The 23,144-nt window shown below is 40.9% G+C and overlaps 1 protein-coding gene and 1 long non-coding RNA gene across 3 annotated transcripts in view; one reads left to right on the top strand and one right to left on the bottom strand.

Moving 5' to 3' along the window:
• Positions 1 to 1,738: 1,738 nt before the first annotated feature.
• Positions 1,739 to 20,090, bottom strand: LOC135328009 (uncharacterized). The gene is made up of 3 exons (XR_010388731.1): positions 20,036 to 20,090; positions 18,953 to 19,036; positions 1,739 to 1,849 (listed from the first exon to the last, which is right to left on the bottom strand). It is a non-coding gene; the product is annotated as an uncharacterized LOC135328009 (long non-coding RNA).
• A 1,615-nt stretch (positions 20,091 to 21,705) lies between these two features.
• The window catches only part of TDRP (testis development related protein), a 29,138-nt gene continuing 27,699 nt past the window's right edge, over positions 21,706 to 23,144 (top strand). Inside the window, exon 1 of one of the 2 annotated variants that reach the window (XM_064508521.1) lies at positions 21,706 to 22,161. In XM_064508521.1, the coding sequence (XP_064364591.1) occupies positions 22,048 to 22,161 (114 nt within the window). In that variant the 5' untranslated portion in view covers positions 21,706 to 22,047. The remainder of the gene's footprint in view (positions 22,162 to 23,144) is intronic. The other variant, XM_064508522.1, reaches the window with a different exon arrangement.

Genomic DNA, 23,144 nt, shown 5'->3' with positions numbered 1-23,144 from the left:
TTGCAAATTTTTTCTTTGTAAAGGACTCATCTTCTGCACTCCTTTTTGTAAGGTCAAAATTCGGTATGGGATCTTCTTCTCACCAGTTGCCTTTTTATCTTCATTTTCCAGGGGTTTTTTGTTATCATTTGTCTCCTTTATTTTTTTTTAAGAGAACAGTACAGAGGAATGTTCTAAACAGATCTATGAGTCTGGAAACAGATAAGCTTTCAGAGAAAAATTGTATTTCTTTCCCATTCCCACTCTCTTCCCTCATCTGCCATAGAGATCTGAAGAAAAATTGAAATAAAACTTTAATGTGAAACATTTTTTCTCAGACTGAATAGTGAGATAATTATTTGAGCATTTATTACAGTATAATGAAGGTGTAAAGGATATTCATGTTCACTTTCCTAGCTTTTTCTATAGAAATACAAGTTTTTTCCTCTCTGTTTGAATTGCAATCTATTTACATATACAATTATAACTTTCATTTCTGCCTGTGATTCAACAAGAGTCATGCTTTCTATTTTTAGTGTTTCTGTTATTTTCCTATTGCAGACATATGTTAACAAGCACAGTATATATGTAAGCACTTTTACATACCTCATAGCTAAGTATACAATACAAAGTATATTTTTGCAATACAAAATAAATATATATTGATTTCTGAAAGGTATATAGAACTATTTTGAATTTGCTAGCACAGTTATTTACAATATACAACATACTAACCATTTTTGAACAAATTAATAAAGTGTGGTTTTGATAAGCAAGTAGTTACATAAGATACATCTTACTTTCTCTTTTTTTTTATTTTTCAGGAAGATTTTTGTGGGAAACTGCATTTCTAGACATTTTCTTCTAGAAATGTTACCTCTTTTGTCAGTTAGACCTCTTGCATATCTGAATGCAGGCAGACAGAACTAAGCTGAGTAAATGGTTGATGGCATATGATGACACTGAGATATTCCCTAGGCAGAGCAACCTGCCCAACCACAGCTGGACCCACATGAGCAAGTAGCTTTAGGTCAGGCAGTGCTCTCTGAGCAGTTCACGTGCTCTCACAAGGGCCTGACTGATTCCCATTCAAACAGCAACATCTTGGGACCTTTATTGCAGCAAATCCAATTGAAACATAGCTAAACTTTTGCAATCTGAAGTGAAGAAACTAAGAATGTTTGCTGATGGCATGGAAGTCTGATAAGAGCAAAAAGTGTCTACAGAGAACAGCAGAAGAATCTACTGCGGCTGTGGCTCCAGCAGCTTGGAGAGCATCACCAGCTTCACACGGGGCTGTCTGTGGGTAGACACTGCAAGCCAGATTAGAGGGTTTACTCAGAAAACAGGGCATTAATAAAGGTTGTTCTGTTTGTTTCTCTTTAGCTGGATCAGTTCCTTGAACCACTTCTCCATTCACTATTTGGTTATGCCAGCAAAGTTAAAAAGAGGTAATGGAGCCACAGGACTCAGTGGGATCAATGCCTTGAAATACCAGTCAAAAGTGCAAATTTAGGCTTTGTTAGGAAACAACTAGAGAACAAACCAGAGAATATTATGGCAGCATAGAAACCCATGGTGTAGCTACATCTTGCATATTGCATGTTATTTTCCTTCTCCACTTTAGAAAGTTTATAGTGGAATGAGGACTTGTACCAGAGATGACGTATGTCTCTGACAACACCTGACTGTGGTCATGAAAAGGTCACAGAAAGCAAGAATGGAAGGCAAATAATCTGAAGACACTATGGCTCGTTACCTTGAAAGAGACATGAGAGATGCCAGGTTTGATAGTATTTAGTCTTTGAAACCATGAATAGCATGGACACAAGAATTAGAGGGCGTACAATCAATTTGTCAGGCAAAATTTCTGAAATAAGAAAAGAAGAAAAAACACTTTTTCATACACTGCAAAAATGAAATGTAAAAATGTATTGCTACAGGTTGTGAAAGTCAGGTGAATAGCTGGGTTCAAGGCGTTATTGGACAAATTTGTAGGAGGACATTTTGTCAAGGGTTATTGAATTCACAAAGTAGGAGATTGCTAGGAGCTAAAATAAAAGGTATACTAGGAGAAACACTACTCTATATTGTAATACTTCTCCTTTGAGGAACAGCTACTGGTGGTGTCAGACAGCAGAAAGATATACCTGTCTGTCCCAGTGCAGTTACTGTTACCTTTGTGAAGAGAAACTGCTTTTTATAGATGTCTGCATGAATCTTTCCTGGAGAATTGTTTTTCAGTTGTTGTCATATTCTATAATGTAGGATCACTAAAAGGGAAATATATGCTTCAGAATTATTCTGGAGTAACTTTAAAACAATGTTTCACTTTCATTTGAGACTTCTGCAGAGGCTCAACTATATTAGAGATAGTGGGCAAAAAAGCATTTTTACTTCACAAACCTACCCAAAGTGGCCCCAGGTGATTCTATGGGACACCATATGCCTTACTGTTGTTATTGCATGAATTATAATACTATCTGTCAAAAGAGAATCCTCCTGGTCTATTACACAACCCATTTATTTTAATAAAAAAGCATTAGGGTTCTTCTTCAACATTTTTGCTTATATGCCCTAGTTCTCCCTATCTGATCCTAAGGTCTGCGGATACCAGAAGCCTCAGTGAGCATGGATACATGGGTGAACAAAAAGACTCAGACCCTCAAGCACCCAGTGACCTCTTGCATTGCCAAACTGTTGACACTCCTCTTTCTGCTTTGTCCTCCGCGGTCCATTGCCCTTGCAGGTTTCCATCTTTTCATGGGGATTTCACATGAGGCATAACGAAGTGCTAATTTTGGAAAACACAGTGATGGTAACACAGCCATAAGGCTGGGGTTTCCCTAACACTAAATGCATTTACCAAAGCAATCTAGTGATAGTGCAAAGACAAAACGGTACAGAAACAATGGGAACCTTGAGAAAGTGCATCTAAGTGTGTGTTTATGTGTTGAAATATGGCTCAATTATTGCCTGACGTTGTGAAGAGGGCCAGCCATTGTATTTCATGCAATCTGTCTTGCAGTTGATGAATATGAAAGATTGTGTGGATGTTTGCTTTTTTAACCATTGGTTTCAGAAGAATAAAAGGTATCTGCCTAGTCACAAAAGCACTTTTTTTCTTCTTAATATCATGGGGAATGAGAGAGGAAAGGCTCCTATAAAGTGGATGGGATGATTATTACTTCCTTTCAGATCAGGGCTTTAATCTCTGGTGTTTAGAGCCCTGCTTCATCACCTTAATTATTCAAAGCACATGGAATGGCTCCACGCTTGGAGAACCTCTTCCCTACCCGGCCAGGCTGCCGTTGGGCCACTCACCTTGGGCGCAGGAGAAATCAGAGCCTTGCCCTCGGCTGCCACATGGGCGATGATCCCCCATGCCCTGCAGCTTGTGTAGGGATGCATGTCATGCCTCTCTGCTCCGCTACGTCTCCTTGGTCCCTTGGGGACAGGGACAGCTCTAGGTGGTTGAAGGGGGCTTCAGGAGGTCTTGTAGAACAGGAATACAAGGACAGGTGCTTTTTTTTTTTTTTAACTGTAGAAGTTTTGCTATATCCTGTCCAGCACTAATGATCAGTATGCTCTGAATGTATCTTTTTTCTTTCCTCTTCCTGCTGCAAAACCATACTCATTGCTCTGCACTTTCTTACAGCTCTGGCTTTGATTTTCCCTGGAGGATATCCTGTGGGCCTTTTCTAAAACAAAAGAAAAACTGTTTACCTTGTAAAAATACCCCTGTATTTTCTCTTCTGTTCCTGCATGTAATCGAACCTTTTGTACTGAAGTAGCGCGTTCTTTCAGGCTTTAATGCAATTAACATACAAAATACTTAAATACCTCCACTGACTTTTTTACTTTTTATGCAATGAAGCATTGAAGATACCTGGTTGGTTTGTGTCACCAAACATATGTTCACTTTGAAATTTTGTCTGTCGTTTGCATATCTTGAAATAGACCAGAATTGGTTTGTTGGTTGGTTTCACAAAGGAAATGAGTTATTATTCCTGCGGGAATACCTGAGGTGGAACAGCTGAAATGCTAATGTGATTACAACAGCTGCTGTTTCTCAGTTGCCTACAAAAGTCCAGACCTGTATTAGAAAATGTGCCACTGTAATGCTAGTTAGGAGTGTCATTTTTGAGATTTAAACAATCGTACTGACAAAAGCATGATACTTTTTTCTGCTTTCAGTTTTTAAATTTGGGGGAAATGATGTAAGCTCTACCAAAAAAAACATTAAAAAAATAGAAGTAAAACCAAGGGCATCTGATGTCACAAGAAGAATACATTATACCGCTGTTCAGGATAATTTAGTGATCCATTTGGCTTGGCTTATACCACTGTGGTATTTTAATATGCAACAAATGCTTATCATTTCCTCATTGAGTGGACAGGAAATAAATGTTATGTGATGTATTATTACTGCTGTTAATTCAGTGGCCTGCGTAGAGAGATACAATATGCTTATTTAGGTGGCATTATCTACTACAATCACTAGCTACCAGGCACTAAGAGAAAACAGCAAGCATCTTACCGCTCCTTTTGTTCTCAGTAGACTATTAAGCCTTGAAAAGAAGGGCCAAATCTCAGACATACCTCTAAGTGAAGCAGAAAGGTATTTCCTATTTATTGGCATATAAATCCTAGGGGAGTCTATTCTGACTTCCGTACTAGCTGTACACAAGAAAATTTGCTTAAAGCAAACTTAAGCACCTCTGCCTGACACAGCCTGCAGGTACCACTAACCGTGCTCTGTCCCTGGTGTGGTTCCTAGGGCAGTATAGGATTCCTTTAGTGCAGAAAAATCTCCCCTTTGCATTAGTCGATGAGCTTCGTCGCTCAGTCATACCCAGGGTCGAGCAAACATGAATCTCACCTAGTGTCCACCCCAAGCACTGTGGCTAAAGGTACCTTTTAAACCACTGGTGGGAAAGCATGGAGCCACCTGCTCTCCCTCCACATCCAGCATTACTCCAAAGTCTCCGACAGCTCTTTGCTTCACGTATAATCACTTATACCTGTGAAAAAGGGCATGGAGTGCCTAGAAGTATGCACAAAGGAATAAAAGGTTACTCCCACACTGTAGTTCTTTCCACAAGCTTCAATATTTACAGTGTGCTAGGTACTGCTGACTCAGGCCCAACATTTTTACACTGGCAGCTAATATTTCTGGAAGAGCATTGCCAACTGTTCATCTGAAAGAAATGGATTTAGGGAGTTTTTCACCAAAGAGAAGAGAAGAAACCTGTTTTTCTTATGTTTTTACTAGTATTTACTGAAAGCTGTTCTACAGATCTTCCAGTTTGGAAAGGGCTAATAGCTACTAGCAGAGGATTTGGGGGATTTTTTGGTTTGTCAAATATCCAAAGGTTTCTAACAGCATCTTTAAAACTGCGTGTTCGAGGTTTCTGAATCCATAGTTAAATATCAGGCCAGTTCTCTATTGGTACTTAGGTGGCTGCAGTATTCCCAGCATCCTTTGAAGTTGCTGACATCTGGAATTGTTCAGCAGCTATAAATTCCATCCTGTTTAGGTGTCTAAACACAGATTTTTTAAGTATCTAGATCTTAACATACTGTCTTTCCATCCTCCTCATGCTCTTTTTTGTCCTTTAATACATGACCCTTATGCTAACAGTTATGGATAAATCCTGCAGTTCTCAGTCAAAACTTTTCCCTCATGAGAAATGCAGAATTTGATTGAAGTGTGTCACTGTAATTATTCCCATTATGTCAGGTCCATGATACATGACTTCACTAAAGCTCAGAGTAATAATAACATTATTTTGTATTTCTCCAGTGACTTTTACTCAGGAATCTTAAAAAACACATGCAAGTTCGAGCCAAGTAGAACTAGAGAGGAATCTAACTCATCTATTTATATTCAGAGGGCTTCTGTGAGATAAGTAGCATACCAGTTTTACAAGTTAGCAAACCAAGATTTGGCAAGAGGCACAGAATAGAAACAAAACCTAAACTGTGGATAAAAAGCTTCAGTAATCATAAATAAATAAATGTTACATATTCCCTTTTTGTGATCTGAGCCTTTTGCTCTCTCATGTTTGTTTACTGTCTCCTTTCTTCCTCACATTCCCAAGACCAAAGCAAGTATTCTTCAACAAAATCTAATCTATTCTTCCACATTAGATTAGATGTAGATTATTCTGTTACTCTGGCTTGGCAAGGTAGAATTGTAGAGAGTAGAATGAGGTGCTGCATAATACTGAGCATCTGAGTGTGTTGCTTTTGTTCTAGTTTTGGCTTCAATTGCCTTTATTTCAAATCTTCCCCCCCTCTTTTCCACTCATCTTGCAGTCATCTTTGTCTGTTAAAGCCTAGGTGTACTGCTTGGTGTTCTTCATACACTGTAGGGACCTGGTACCCCCTTGTCCTACTGGGACAAGGCTGGGAGCTGGCACAGGGCATGTCGTGGCTTTCTTACAGCCTGAAGGTTTAGGGCTTCCTTTCTGTGGAAACCAATGCAGGGGGAAGGCGAGACTGGTGTGTGCTCTTGTTTTGCTTGGTTACAGTATTGAAATGCAGCTCAGGTCCCCTACGAAACCGCAGAGGTCAGAGGCTCTGTTGTGTTGACATAGCCCAATGAACTTTTGGAAGAGACACAATCTCTGTTCTTCTACTATTTGTAGGAGGAAAACAACAAACAGAGTGATGTGGCAGCTCATATCACCAGAAAAATGTGGTTTTACTAACTAAGCAATCCTGCAGGGAAGAAGAAAAAAAAGAATGACTCATCTGGGAATTTTTTTAAATGAGACTTTCTTCCACTATCAATCCAAGTCATTCCCTACACAGATTGACATTTAAGTAAAAATTGGACCATGCTAAGCTTTAGGATCTACAAATTTGACATTCCTACACTGCTTTGCTATATATTCGGATATAGCAAAATTTCTAGCTCAGTGAATGATGCTAGCCACTTTGTAACACACATTAGGCAATTTTGAACTGAATATAAAATTTATCTTGAACTTCTTTGCTTTCTACAGCTTTTGTCACAACCTTAACAGCACTTATAGATACTTCTCTGTGTTTCTTTATCAGAAGTTAAATTATTACCAGCCCAAATTGCTTCATCAATGCCAGTTCAATCAGAACACACTAAGCTTCATTGCAGTTTTTATTCACAATATGTTAGCTTCAAGATATAACCTCCCTAAAGGACTTGAATGTCTTATTGCAGCCACCTGGTAACATCCCCATGACCAGTGGCAGTGCTAAGACTTATGCTTTAGAATTCTAGAAATGCAGTAGCTTAAAATGAAATAGCTATTAACCATTGCAATAGGGTAAGAGAAATTAACTTTACTATGGGGTCATGTTTCATAGAACACCTCCAACTGCACGAATATTCACTACCTGAAGAGCAAATACTACAAAAGAGTTTGCTTTCTGCTTGCACTAAATAACCATAAGAGATTCTGCTATTTCTGATTTCATAGCATGTGTGTTGTGCTGATATGTCTTTTGCCTGAGATGTAAATGCAGTGCTATCTTGAAGTATTCTTTTTTCACATTATAATTTATAAAGAACCATTACTGATCACATTAAAAATCAAAAGTATCAGCAAGAAAGTGTAGAATATGAATGTTCACCATTGATGAAGAACATCTTCAGGTTGTAAGAAACCACATTTTTTTAAAGGCACTGTAAATCATTTTCCCTGTAAAAGTGAGTTAAAACACTCACTTCCATATTCGAGGAGATAAATATTACAGTAAGACATAGTACAACACTATTTCTTGGAATACTTATGCATTTAATAACATTATTTACTTACAGATCTCAGCTGTCCCTAGTACTATACATTGGTGCTGTGTATGGTGCACTGCCCCATTAGCCTTTGCACTTGACTAAAATGCCATATATCATTTTATCAATGGGAGGAATTTTACTGGCAAAGCTACTGTTTTTCACTAGTAAAACTGGTAAAAATGGACACTGTTATCCTTCAATAAAGGGAATATTTTATTGCTGATTCAACTTACGGTGCTTCAGGAATAATGTCTACATGAAGAGAACTGCCAGTGTACCTAGTGTGATATTATTCTATTGGAACAACTAGGAATTCCCCTATACAATCACTTGGGCTGTGGGACCAAAAGGAACCAAAATTCATTTAGACTATACTGCATTTCTAGAATGTAATTCATCAGATAATTTACATCTCTAGTAGTACTAGGGAATAACCTTTCAGAAAGGCAACTACGTGCCAGTATGGGTAAAGGGTATTCACCATCTAAATTACTCTCCCGTGGCATTTGCAGTTTACACACGGTGCTCCCCTTCTAAGACCATGGAACATTTCTAACTTCGCCTGCCTTCAGATAGTGAAATAATCAAGAAAGAAGTATCTTGTGGATATGAGGCCTCTCTGGACTATTCTCTGACTCCTGTCATTGCATTATAACCCCTGCTTGGGATTGTACTGGAAGGCAAAAGCTAGGCTTTAGTAATGTTATATTATTTTTTCCACAGTCCCTCAGGAGAAACAACAGCGACTTTTTTCATGGATGGGATCAGAACTAGGATGGCTATTTTTATTGACTAGATCTATTGATTTACGTGCAAGCGTAATTCTGTTTACTCAGGCATTTCCCTGTGGGCTTGTTTAATGGAGAAAATCTCCATATACATCTGACAAGCTGAGTTTCTTTGAACTTTCATGTAATTAGATTAAAAACTTTTGTTTTGTTTGCCTTGTTGTACTTATTCTCAAACATAATTGTAATGGCCAAGCTTTTTAAAATTACAGAATAAAATTAAATGCTTCCAGAGCATTCCAGACCATCAGATTCAGGCATTTAAAGAGAAATATGTAACATTTTATATATTCAGGTACCCATGCTATAATATAATTCTTATCTTCTGTTGCAGTGATGGATAAGACAGAGGCTGCATTACCTCTGCTAAGCAGCAGATGGAGGTCTACAGAGGAGTCACTGAAAAAATTCCTCATTTCTGTGGGCTGAAGTCCTGCTCCTTTGGTGGGGTTTGTTCAGTAGCATGAGGAAAGCTGGCGGTGGATTTGGATGTGAGCACTGCCAACTGCACAAAGCAGGAATGGATGTACCACCATTGGATCTCCCTGTTGAGTCATCTACCCCTTGTCAGTGTGTGCGGTAGCAGATTTCTTGGAGGTGTGTTTGTAAACACCCTGAGCAAAACCTTTTTTACAGTAGCTGCATGGTTAAATAGTCTCTCTGTTACTCTTTGGGTAGGTAGTTCTCTCTATATAACATTGTATCATATTGCATTTGTTCACAGGATGCTAGTGGAAAAATACAAGGAGAGCTCTCCTGTAAAGGCCAGAGTCAGCCGTCATCTGTGTGTCCATGGAAATGCAAGGATCACTTCCCCTTCACATTTCTCTGGGAAAAGTTGCTTCATAATAATGGGAGAGAAGAGAATTAGGGTTCCAGACCTGCTTTCTGGAATATATCTGTGCTTTGCATTAGACTCTGAGCAGCTGAGAAAAAGTCCTGAAGGGGTGTCCCTTAGGAATATTCCCTTCCAGCTTTTAGGAAACCACCTGATTGCCAGAGTCCTCCCTTTCTGATCTTCTCCAGGGCACCAGGCTCCCCTGCTCTGGACTATGCTACGGCCTGCTTGGCAGGAGCGCTGAAGGGAATTCCCCATGGATGCCCCAGTGTCCCAGCAGCAGAAACACTCCCCTGGCTGGAGGGGTGTGTCCTGCCTCCACAGAGCCCAGGCTTGATTTCCTGGGAAATACATCGGCCATTAGTCTACCATGTAAATAGGAGATGATCTCGTCCTTGTTGCTTCAGTGCAGCCCAGAAAGACCGAATGTGGGCCAGACAACCAAAACCTTTTTGAGGGAGCTTAGCAGAATTAAGATGGTTTTCTTCCTAATACCAGACTGCAGTGGAGGTCAGGCAGGCACCAGTCTTCCCTCTCTCCCAAGCCAGGCGCTGCTGCGCCTGGGGGAAGTCTGCTGCAGCTGTGCAAGCAAATTCTAGGCCTGGCACTTAGGGAGTCTGTTGCTTTTTTTAAACAGTATGTAAAACAGGCTGCCTGGATGGTAATCTGGGATTTAGCTGGACAACGGGTACCCAGCTCCCAATCAAGGTCACTTGGATGAGGTCCATTGCTTCCGAAATGGCTTCATCAGCTTACACAAGAAAGATGCATTGTTATATTAAGAGGCCAAGCCTTTCTTGGATGAGAAAACAAAACAGGAGTGTTTAGATCTATCATGTATAAATTGATGAATTTGGTGGCTTGATAGCTGAGTTATCCTACACCATCTGAAATATTTCAGTATTTGCCTTCAAAGGCAGTGGAAGAACTGATCAACTGCAGGCTCCTACACTGCTGAACTCATCCAGAAGCCTTGCACAGTATGGATAAACTAGATGTTATTTACTTTGTAATTCAATGGAAACTTTACTTTTCTTAAGAGTGAAATGTATGATGACTGACTATGCACGCACACATAATGGCTGCTTCAGGATCAACAGACCAATTGTCAGATTTAACATGAAGATTTAAAAACATGTTTGCAGAAGCAGGATTATAATATCACAGCTCTATACAAGGCTATAGCAGATGACGCAGAACTATTTACAAAGACAAATCTAAACAATTGTCCTCATAGCAAATGTAAGCTTACTAGATTTGATATTTATCTACACTTCTCCTGAAGCATACAAATTTCTCAACCTTGATAGTTCAAACTATGAAACTGATAGTTTTGTTTTACATTTTTTGTTCATAACAGGAAATGTAAGTTCTTGAGCCAAATGAAAAACTACACTAGGTAGCAAATTATCATGATTTTAAAAGAAAAGGGACATATGCAAAGTTTTAGACTACTAAAGCCAGGAGAAAGATACAATGGAATTTCAAAGTAGCTAGTGATTTTACAATACAATTACCATATGTGAATATATGCTGTAGACTCATGAAAAAAAGGAAGGGAAAATTCTATTAACAAAAATTAAATAAAATTATTTAAATATAAATAAAAACTATGTAAATTTAAGTTACAAAATTCTTATGAGAAGTAAGTACTACTATAAAATTTTCCCTAAAGAAGATAAAGTCTTCTAATTGAAGCCTTTGCTAAAATCTCTGAACTCTCCAAATCAAAATAAGCTTCTTAAGCATAAGCAAATTCTCAGCTGGCATAAATCTCCCTAGCTTTAGTTTAAACTGAATTCCTAGAGTGGAATAAACCCCTTGTGGCAGAAGCAAGCATTATACTCCCTTATCCCCAAACATGAGGGATGTAGTCTCTTCTACCTGACCTACATTAAGGGTAACACACATGCACACAGAGACAACAGTGTTAGCCTTTAGAAAGTAGCTATTTCACCTATATCTGCTTTACAGTGGACTTTTCTGTCATGTGTACTAGTGAACACCTGGGAAAAATTTATATAGAGCTAAAATTGTAAGTGCTCTAAAAAGTGGAAACTCTAGATTATTGTAGATCTATGTCTCACTGGAGATATTCTAAGAAAATTATAAAGTTAGCAAGCTTCTTGTTTCCTTAGTGATCTGCACTGGATTTACTTGCTAGCGTAAAGAGAACAGTGATGAATAGCAACTGACTGTTCAAGACCTTATGATTTTGGAAGCACTTTGCACTCCTGGGCTCTGTTTTTAGACTCGTTAAATGATGAGAAAACTATTGTCAGTGAAGGCAAAGTGAGAGACTGGCAAATCTGCAAAGACTCAGCCATATAAACTGCTAACTTGATTTCCTAAGTTTAGGTATCTACACGATTGTGTGGAGCGTATAGAAATTTGGCAGAATTGATGGCATGAGCTTGTCTCCAAGACTAATTTTCCTGAAAATGTCATGATTAGGAGATGCTTCTGCTTAGAACACTAATCCTGACTACTTCTTATGTCTACAGCTCTATCTAGAACCCAAATTTGCCATGATGACGATCCTGTGTTTTCAAGGGTTACAGCTCAAGCTTTGGAACTCATAAGTAGGTAAGAGGTTCTTCGGTGTTTGGACAGGCTCCTCTGCAGCTGAAGAGTAGTTTGAACTGTTTGGGTGGACATTACTGCAAATAATCTAAATTTTTACCAAAATAGAATGTAAGGCCCTGCTCCAACATCCACTGAAATCTGTATTTGTCATTTCAGTCATTCATTCAGAATTGTTTAAGTAAAGCTCTGCTGGGGGATTTGGGGCAAACGCCATGTCTCCTTTCCTATTATGATCTGATGTTGCTACTATGATCAAGGGGGAGAGCGAAAAAAAAATCACTCTTCCAAATAGTTTTTGAAGCAGTTCAAAAGTAAATCTTTCTCTTGTGAACTCCAGCTGGGTAGCAAAAGCTCATTTTTAATATTGTTCTCAAAGGTATAAGGAATGGTAAAACTACTTGGATGATTTATTATTATAATTTTTTATTAACAGATTAGGAAACCTCCAATTAAAACCTCTTGATCTGTCCATAGAGAAAAGCCTTACCAAGAACTAATCCGCTAACATACCTATTTAGATTAAATTGCTGTCCCTACAGTTCAGTGCATGTATGTGGGTTTTTCTTCCTCTTTTGTGTATCATTATTTTGAATTAAAGCACACCTCTGCTAAAGCCAGAGAAAACTTTCATCACCCATTTCAATGTGCCCAAGATTTCAGCAAGTTGGTCTAAGCATGGATATAAAAAGAAACTCTATCTTGCATCATCAGCCTGTATATGGGAACATACTTTTTCATGCTAATTCATTAGAATGAGAAAAAAATTAATAGGAATGGCACATACTCTAGGCAAATTTAGAAAAATTCCACTGACTCCTGCATATGTTATTAGAAAATTAATTAATAACCAAAACTGGGTAATGACTTCTGCAGAAACATTTATAGTTGTCTCCCTTACTCTGTCATTATCCAAGACTACAACAGGGTTTCCCACACTTGTGTGTCACAGTAGCCTTGATCATGTAGAAACATTCAAGGAAATATCTGAATTAACTACAGGTGTGACTTTGAAGTGTATTAATCAAACTCCCTTTAATCTTGTGTGGACACTGGTTCAGAATTAAAGCACCCCTAATTTAATTTGCATACTTTACTTTGGAAATGAAGTAAACTAAATCAAATCAAGGTCAATTTAATTGTAAGGCTGTACATATGAGGACCAAATATAATTCAATCTAGTTTTCAAAGTCTTCTGAAGCGTAGTAGGCAAAATTAATTTAAATGATTAATTCTGAATACAAGGCCCACATGTGGTCTTATTCTGGCCTCATGTCTCATGCTACAAAATTCTATGGAGATTATAGGGTATAATTTTGTGATTTATAATCTATCCGTCACACAGTTGCCCCAGTTTTGTTGCCTAGCTAGCATTACGCATCATTTTCCAGTTCCCTTCAAACTTCTATTTTCTCAATACATTTGTATTTTTTCTTATTGCATTCTTTTGTTTAACTAAAATTCTATACTTTCATAAAATACTTTTGTAGTATGAACAATTCTATACTTCCATAAATTAGAGATTGAACATATTTTTTGGATTCTGGACTCAGTATTGCACTCGCTTCCTCATACTCATAGACTATCAGCTATTGAATGTTTAAAGCGGCAAGGGACTGTGCCCACCTCTTCTCCTAATGACAATAAGAGTTGAGAATGCGTAGCAGTATGAGATGCATATGGATATGATATGGAAAGCTGTCCTGTGCAAGCAATAAAAAGTTAAGTTATAGTAAGTTTTGTCATCTTATGAAAGTCTTTACAATGCTGCTAGAGTAAATACATACCTGAGCGCTGAGCACTCTTGCAGTGAGCAGATGACAGTGGAAACTGTAGGGCTGCTCCGGGAGGCATGGTGCCTTCCTCTGCCAATATGCTGCAGGGCTTTTTGCAGTGGGTGCCATTGGTCCACCCATAGAACTACGACCAGATTTTTTTGGTATCATTGCCCCACATTATCTTTCCCATCGTGTTACTAATGCAAATATCCCTTTACTGGTCCAGAACGATGTTTCGCTTTTAGCAACATTGCCTCTCATTCCTTGGGTTTGCATCTCTTCCGATTTACTGATAAACATACTCATTCCTACAGTTGCACCATAAATAAGCTTAAACTTTCCGTTCTCCACATGGTGACGAGATTCATACTGTTTCTTTCCAGGCAGAAGCATGCTGTTTAAGTATCTTTTCAATTTATGGGAGGTAATGTCTGCCTGCCTGCAATCTGGGCTTGCAGAGGAAAAAACTACCAAGTGTTTCTCAAATATGAAGGTTTCATAATTGCTATAGGATCACATTGAGCCTAGAGCTTTAGAAGGCCAAACTGGACAACTGCTTCGAGGCAACAGGCCACAGTGGAACTGGAAGACTGTTAGGAAGAACATAAATGAGGCAAGGTCTATCTATGCTCCTGTTATGCTGTAGCTTGGATGAAGGCTTCTATCTGTTTGGGGAGGTTGTATGGCTCAGGTGAGAACAGTTGGAGTTTTGTTATCTTAAAGAAATTTATTTATGGATATACAATCTATGAGTACTTTTGGCAGTTATAGTAGTTGCAGTTACAATACTTGGCAGTTACTATACTAGCAACAACATTTGCTAGTGTAGATATGGTATTGGAAAAGAAAGTGGGCTAGTTGCTAAACAACAGAATGCAAAGTCATAAAACTGGTGTTTGGTTAGTAAGTGATTTGAGAAAGCCTGCTAGAAAAATATCTGTATTTTGACTTCCAGCAAATATAACACTATTATTAATCATAATTTATTGTTTGATTCCAGTAATAGCAAACTTTGAACAAGAAGCAAAAAAGGTAAGATGCAGCTTCCAGCCATTGAAAGTATTATTTAAGAAATACGTTGTTAGGATGAATTCACTAATATATGAGTGAGTACTTCTGATAATTGTATTGAAGCAGCTCTATAAAGGAAGTATATAATTTGTTTTCTCGTATCAGAAGCCCATTACAAGTATAACAAATAAAGAAGATTTTAAAAGTCTGGAAAGAATGATGTTACAAATAAACAAAAAATCTGCATTAAATCACATATGAAATATAAACAAAGCAGGCTCTCTTGATGCAGAACAGTCATTTCAGTCCTGTCTAGATTAAAGAATACTTACTCTTCAAACACATTTTCATTAATCATTACTTAAGCTGTTTGTAATCTAATGGGCACTAAACATATGATGTATTCATCAGTCTCCTCCTAGTCCTGGCCAAACTGGCCATTCATGCCACTAGAAGAAGCAAACTCAACTGGAGAGGACCCTGCCTGGTATCACCTGCTTCCAGTCCCTCATCTTTTCACATCAACAGAGAGAGAATTGCTGTGCTGCATCTACTGCTTCCCTGGACACTTTCCAGGAATGATGGATGCTGTCTCAGGGTGCTCTGCTCAGTATGCACCTCCAGTGCCTCTCAACTTATTTTTGAGCCTGTGACCCACACACACCTTCCCTTTTCCATTTCTTGTCCCCTGGAATTGGGTTTTGTTCTCCTCAATTTCTTTTCTTCTAACTATTTATTCTTCTCAGAGGGCTTGAAAGTTTGGATACAGCTGGGCTAGCACCTGGCTCTGAAAGGGAGGATGACAGTGAACATGGCTTCAACAGGACTTAATTAAAACTGTTTAGCACCTGCCTGCATGGTCTAGTGAGGGCTCATGTGCTCACTGCATCACTGAGAAACACTTGCAGAATAATTGGCCTCAGGAGAGTCAGGCCAGTGCCTTGAGAGTTTCCCTTCAAGATGGGTAGTTTCCTTTGTTTTCTCTCCACTGCTGATGTCAATCTGCAGAAGACGTGTTGGGCTGACACGTTCCTGGAGTATTACTCTTTGCCAATCACTTTGTTGAGTCTGTCTTTTCAGATTTATTTGTGAGAACTGGTCTTAAAATGGTCTGAGCAAGGAGAGCTGAGCTTGGAGGTGAGGTTTATGCTCTTTAGAATCCCTGTGCTGTAGATTTGGAGCAAAATTCTGGGTGAAAATTTGCTCTCCATAGACAACTGAGGCCATTTCTGCCATAGCTTGGAATAGCCCCATAGTGCAGAGATGTTGTTCATCACCGCCATAGCTTTGCCAGCAGTCAGCTGTGTCTTGGCAGATCAGACTCCTTTCTTCAATATGCCTTGTTTCACTCAGATAGTGGTGGTATTGTGCAACAAAAAGCCATATTTGCAGTAAAAGTGCTTTGCCTGTTCTGAGCACTGATACATCAATGAAAAGACAGGCTGAGATCAGCAGTTCACCAGGCAGAGTAGGCCTGAATTGGCAACCAAAGGAGTTTTCCTGTGACTTAAATAAAGCTTTGGGAAGGTTTCTTTTAGCTGTGCTCTTTAATCCTCGTATTGCAAACTTGTTGTCTGAGTAGTCGAGATGATGATGATGATGCATGTTTGACTATGCTTGATATTCTTGTGTGAGTCTGGGTAATTTCTCTCATGAGCATTGTGTCCTGTGGTTTTGATATCTCAAGAGTTAGTCTTGTAATTTTTCATTCTCATTGGCTTTTGATACTTTTTGATACTGTGATTTATGCTAAATAATTCAAAATGTAAGCGTGCTAGATTTCTTGCAAATCTATTTCTGACCAATATAATACAAAATACAACATATCTTTAATAAAAATGGTGAACTGCACCCACTCAAAATTAAGATATTTGTTTCTTACAGACAATTAAATTTTAGCACTTTCAATATGTTGAGTGAACCTTCTCTCCAATGTAGTATGACAATGAACAGCACTGCTTCAGATCATTGTATCTTAACTCCTTCATGCCTTCGAAGAAATTTTGATGAAGAAGACTTGTGAAAAAGAATAGGAATGCAAGAACAGACATGCCATTTGAGGTTAGGTCAGTGGTATGCTACATCAGTCTAATGTCTTATTTCCATTAGCAATCCCTACCAATTGATATATACTACAGCAAGAAATCCTGAAGTAGGAAATAATGGAATAAGCTCTCATAAGAAAACTTTCTAACTAATTTTCACAATCTAGATGTTATTATATTCCCTTAAATCTGAGGTTTTTACAGCATGCTAGCTTTTTTGGTTTCTACTTGTGTTATTTAATGTTCTTGTTATTGTCATAAACTTCCCATTTCTTGAATCCTGCCTCAATGACATTCTTTGGAAATCGGTTCACACAGTGTGCAGTTACACAGTTGAAAAATATTTATTTTATCTGTTATAAAGGTATTGTCTTTCAATCTAATGGATGTCTCCTTGTTTATCTATGGTGAGAAGAGGCAATTCTATTAGTCTACCTTTTCGGTATTTTTTGTATACATGTATTTCATTTCCTCTTACTCATTTCTGCTTTAAAGAGTAGTATTAATCATCTCCATAAGAATATTTTTCCATGTCTAACAATCTTTGCCATCAGCTCTGGCTGTCTTCTGTTTTTGCTATGTCATCCCTGGGGACATAAAATCCATATAATAAATTGTAATGACAGAGTATAAATTAATTTAGCATGCATTTGCATGCACTAAAGCTGCTTCCTCTGTGACTTCTGGTATTTCTTGAACTGATTTCCAGTCGATTCAGATAGCTGTTATTTTTTTTAATAAGTGGATTTTTCAGTAGTTATTTGGCTTTTCTCCCCCTCACATTTTCTTTGGACAAAGGGCCACATTGACTAAGATGTATCCCAAGTCACAAACAGCTTTCCAAAAAAACCTAAAAATGCAACCTTCTTCAAATTGCTCTAGAATATCTTTTCAGTAATAAATATGACTTATGCATGTGTATAGGAAGGTGAAATATACAGATTTCATTCAAATAATCTCGGACATTGTGATGACTTGCAGAACTCATGTACTGTAGTCATCCAGAATTCATACAAAAACTTTGGATCATATCACACAATATGCATTCTCTGATAAATATTACATATGTTTTAGCTTAAAATATTGTTGCAGAACTGCTAGAAAGTGTATGGGGGGAAAATGAAGAATAAAGTCTTGCTATCCCTGAACTCCATTTATTGATAGCTGCTGAATTTGTCTTCCCTTCTACAGTTCTGGGAAAGTAACATTGGCATTGCTTATTCTCATGAGTTCTGGTATGGTTGTAGCTAGATACAGTACAGCCTAGAGTAAACATCTAAGATAGGTAAGATGAAAAAAGTCCAGACAGTATTTCTCTCCACTGATTATAAAGAGAAACTAAATGAGACATCTAACTTTTAGGTGTTTAAAATTACATGAGATGAATTCCAGCCTGGGACTCTGGCACTATCAGCTTCCAGAAAGTGAAAAACACTTGTTTCTACACTGGGATAGGAATACAGGAAGGGATATACGGATACTTCAGCGCCTGTGCTATTTTCTGGCAGAGGGCCATGGAGACAGTTTTGACCATAAAATGACTAACAATAGGCCACTGCAGGAGGAGAAGGATGTTTCTTAACACTTGTGATGCATGCCTCACATTGCTGGGAAGTGGTGAACCTTATCTCAGTGGCAATAGTCTCCAACAATTTGGTTAAGCACTCTGAATGCCTAAGTGAAGCTGAGACATGGTCAGTGGTGGCATCAGAAGTGGATTTGTGGTCTCTTATGCAATGGGCCTTGCTGTCTCCACGCTTCTTGTTGCTTCTTACTTAGAGCAGCAGAATGCACTTTCCAGTTCACGTTCTCACGGTTCACGCACTTTTCAGAACATGCTGCTACAGCAACATTAGTTTGGAAATTGAAGAGTGATAAAGCCCCTCATATAAGATGTCAGTTGTGGCACAGATAAGTGAGCTATGTCATGCATAGCAACAGGGATTTCAAAGACAAACCCTGAGAGCTACTATGGCAAATACAATACTTGAAAGCAGGGCGCAGGTATCTGAGAGCACAGCAACACCCAAAGAGCTGCCAGCCTGGGGTCGCTGAAGTAGAGTTATGCGAAAAAGTCTAAAAAGGCTGTAAGTCGTCATGCGGTTAGGCAGTATGACATTGGAGGCCTTCTCCTTACTGCTCTTTCTTACCTTTCTCATTTTAGCTTTCTGTCTCCTGAAAGTCTGGTTTGTTTGGCCAAAAGAACTCCACCCTTTTCAACACTGGGTGAGAGCCTGGATTAAAAGAGCAAATGAGAAGCAATTTTTCAGTAGCATAATTTTTTGCCAGGTCATGAAGTGACTGCTAAAACCATGTTGTCTGGCTTTTCTTTCAAAACAGCTCAGTCTTCCATAAGAGTTAGAGACAAAGGCTGTATTTTTGGTTACTTCTCTTTTTTTCCTATTCTGTTTTGTGTGCTTAAGGGAGACAGGGTTGGTGTTCTGAAGTGAAATCATCAACTTTTCCTCATAATGATATTTATAAAAATGTTCAAAACATTTTAAATACTATTCAAGGAGACTCTCACACCCCTCCTGACAGGATTTCACACCCTTCCCCTCCACACAGCTTAAGGAAAGATCACAAGTAGTTGCCTAAAGGAAGAAACTTTATATTCAAGTGTTTTGCATTCTTTTTCATCCCAGGACTTTCCAATTTGTGGATGTCAACTTCCTAATCTGGAAAATTCATTTGATTAGATTTATATAATTATTTTTAAAAGGAAATAATAAGTTTGCAAGCATGAAGTCTATTGAACAGATTGACAAAAAATAGAATTCTTTTAAAATTACAAAACAGTGCCCAACCATGCCTTGGCATCTCAAAGGGCAAATAGAAAATCTGGAGTGAAATCCTGAGCCCTCTGAGGTCAACTGGACCTATTTTCAGTGACCTAAGTAAAGTCAAGATTTCACATCAATGTCCAAAAGCTTAATATTAAGAAAGCTAAACAAAAAAAGGCAAGTGGTTAATATTAATTTTTGTGCATAGCTGTATTGGGAATGATGACTGCATTTCTTCACGAGACCAAAACTGAACACATGCATAAGCATTTGCCAGATTTAAGCATACTGATAGACCTGATGTTTCAAAGGAGGGTAAGCAAAATAGTATAAGAAAGGCAATAGATTAATATAGTAGGGTCATACAGTGATAAAAACTTATTTAATCTTTTTAAGAGTCCAAATACAAAAGTCAAATCAAATAATTTAAAATGCGTACTTAGTACTTACATTTACTGAAACAGGAGTCAATGTAAACTAGAAATATTCAGCTCTGCCTACTGAATATTTTTGTGTTTAAATCTGAACAAGGAGCGAGAGGTTAAAGAACTAGTTAAAAATTGACCTGTCCTTCTAGAGGAAACTCATGATAAATCTGATCTGCCTTTAATAATTGAGAATGTGTTTTGTCTCCTACTCTCTTGAGGTTTGGTTAATATTAACGCAAGATGTGAAATGGAATTCTGTGGTTCACTTTTGAGTAGTTTTTGGTCTTGTAAGAGAAAGGATTGAAAATGAGATAAAGAATATTTTGTTTAGAAATGTATTCCAAAACTAAAAGCTTTTCCAGTCCTTCAAACACTTGTGTACATGCTTTGGGCATATGAATATTATTTTGCTAAGTTCCTTCTGAACACAGAGGGCTAAAACTGCACTGATGTAAATTCTATGACTTCAGGTTAAAGGCAAGTGAATGTGTCTTTTGTGCAGTTAGGCAGTAAATTATAGTTAGGTACACAACATTACACAACATTCCTAAACCAGTTCAAAAATCTATAATCAGTACAGAAGTGAGATTATAGTTAAAAGGATGATGCCTCTAAGGTTAGAGTGTCAGTTGTTATGGATACTTTGTTCTGTGACAGAAATGTACTGTTATTTAATGGTAAACTTTGACTCAGTGGGTGTTCCTATACTCTTGATACTGGGTTAAACTAACTCCCCTTATCCATGCATGGCACGTGGACTAACAGGCCCTGAAGATTCGGCATTCCACCGCTAAGATGAACATTTTTCCAGCTGAACAGGTAGGAGTGCACTGCAGCTGAAAGCAAGTGAAGCAAAGCACTGCAGTTGCCTAACCACTGCTGCTGTGCCCCCAAAGAGATCGGGTAGTTACGGAAAGACTTGCAAGTCTCTCCGTGATACACATGAGGGAGTGCAAGGTTACGGCCTTCCACTAGAAAAACTGAAGTAATGTTAAGCAACTGGTACAACCCAAAGCAGCTCCCTAGAATATTTTCATGGTTCTTTGGACATCCAACCCTAACTCAGAGTGGAAAATAATGGAAAAACAAGCGCCTGGGTGAGCATTTTTATGGAGAAGCATGCTAGCATCTGTTTGAAAACAAAATAAGAAGTGCAGGAACTCGCAGCTGGTAGGTGGGGTGTTAGATCCAGGCGCGGTTGGTCAGCCTTCACGCCTAAGTGCCGTCGAACAGGCAGTTACCGCACCCGGGTCGTGGCTCGCTGGCTGGATGTGTCAGGCCTTTCTATCCTGCATGTTGCCGAGCCGCGAGGGCAGACGGCGGGCGGCCTGCACGGGGTGCGAGGGACACAGCGGGGACGCGTGTGCGGGCAGGGGACGGGCCTGGCTGCCCGGGGGCCGCTCCGCGTGCTGGCGACACGCAGTAAGGCCCGGAGCCCGGGCGGCCCTCGGGGCTGTGCTGCGGGCGCGGAGCGCGCTAACGCCCGAGGCGACGCGGGGCGCGTCCCCCGAGGGGAGCAGCGGTGGCACCGCGGGCAGCGCCGGAGCGTGGCACGGCCGGGCGCCGCGGCAGCCTGCGTGCCGTGGGGGAGAGGCGCCTGCGGCCCCGCGGCCCGGCGGCGGCAGGCCCGGCGCGCTGTCAGAGGCCGGCGGGCGCCGCGCCGGTTGCCGCGGCGACGGGAAAGCCCGCTCCCTCCGCCCGCCGCAAACATGGCGGCGGCGGCTGCGGCGGCGGGGAGCGGCCGCAGGTGAGGAGGGACAGCGGGGGGGCGGCGGCGCCGCCCGCCGCCCGCCCCCCGGGCCGCCTTGCCGCAGTCGCCGGCCGCGGGCGGGACCCTCCTCGCCCAGCCGCTCTCAGCCGCGGCGCGGGGGGTGGGCGGGCTGCGCTCCTCCCCGCCTGCCGCCGCGGCAGCCCGGCGGGTTGACAGCCGCGCCGCGCCGCCCGGCCGGGGGCCGCGGAGGCAGCGCCCGCTCCCGCCTCGCCCCTCCGGCCGCCAGGAAGAAGCGAGGCGAGGCCGCCGCCCCCGCGCCCGCCATGTGGAAGCTCAACAAGAGCAGCAAAGTTCTGCTGGACGACTCCCCCGAGGAGGAGGAGAGTCGGCCCCACGGCCCGCCGCCGCCCGCCGCCGCCGCCTTCTCGGCCCCCCAGGTAAGAGCGGGGGCCGCGCCGCGCCCGGCCGGCCCCGGCCCGGCTCTGCCGCCCGCGACGTGAGTAATTAGATTTCCCGGCGGCGGGGCTCGGCGCGGTCGCTGGGTTGGTTTCAGGGGCCCTGGCGGGCGCTGCCCGGTTCCCTCCCCAGGGCGCCGCCAGGGCCTGCTGCCCCCACCGCGCTGCCCGCCCGCCCCGCGCCGGCGCTGTCGCTGGGGCCCTTCCTCCGCGCGGCGGGTGACGCCGCGACTTGCGGGAGCGCAGCCTTGGCAGATGCGGGTGCGTTCGTGCGGAGCGCCGAAACTCCGGCGCGGCTTAGTTATGGCAGTTGTTATCTTTAAATAGCCGCGATCCTATTTGCAAACTTCCGTTGTTAAATGATAAGTTAAATACCAGTAGTGACCTTCTCCGTGCACTGATCGCCAAACGAATACAATCTCAGAGGAAGGGTATCAATGGAGTATGAGGCGAAACAGCTGAAGGGATGTTTGTTGACTTGCTTTCAAAAACTTGATAACAATTAGGCAGCCATCCAGCTCGGTAGCCTGTTACGCTGGCTGATGCTGCTTTGTTGCTGAACTGATCTTCTCTTGCCACAAAGCTGGTCTTAGGCATGCCTAAAGCAGGCGGTTGCCCAGGGCTGCACGCTGCTGACGTCTGTATCTAACGTCCCCCCCCCCCCCCCCCCAAAAAAAAAAGCTCCCTGCCCCATGACTGCCTTGACTACCTTGCTAGAAGAGCAGGAATGTGTTTGGATAACCTGCCCTCTGCTCGAGTTCCTGGTCCTCCTCCCACTGACAGCTATGGGTTGTTGATGCCACAGCTAAGAGCAGTTTCTCCCAGTAGCAGCAGTCGTGCCTACCTCTTCCCAGCTTTCACCAGTGTCAGGAATAACCAGTCTGCTCCTCAGTTGGGTCTGGCCTGGTCCTTTCTGCTGCTCTGCAGCCACAGGAGCCTTCTGTGCTTTGCTACCTGTTTGACAG

This window comes from Dromaius novaehollandiae, chromosome 3 (assembly GCF_036370855.1).
Source record: "Dromaius novaehollandiae isolate bDroNov1 chromosome 3, bDroNov1.hap1, whole genome shotgun sequence".
Lineage (NCBI taxonomy): Eukaryota > Metazoa > Chordata > Aves > Casuariiformes > Dromaiidae > Dromaius > Dromaius novaehollandiae.
Note: the sequence above shows the minus strand (reverse complement) of the source record. Positions and strands in the feature narration are given on the sequence as shown.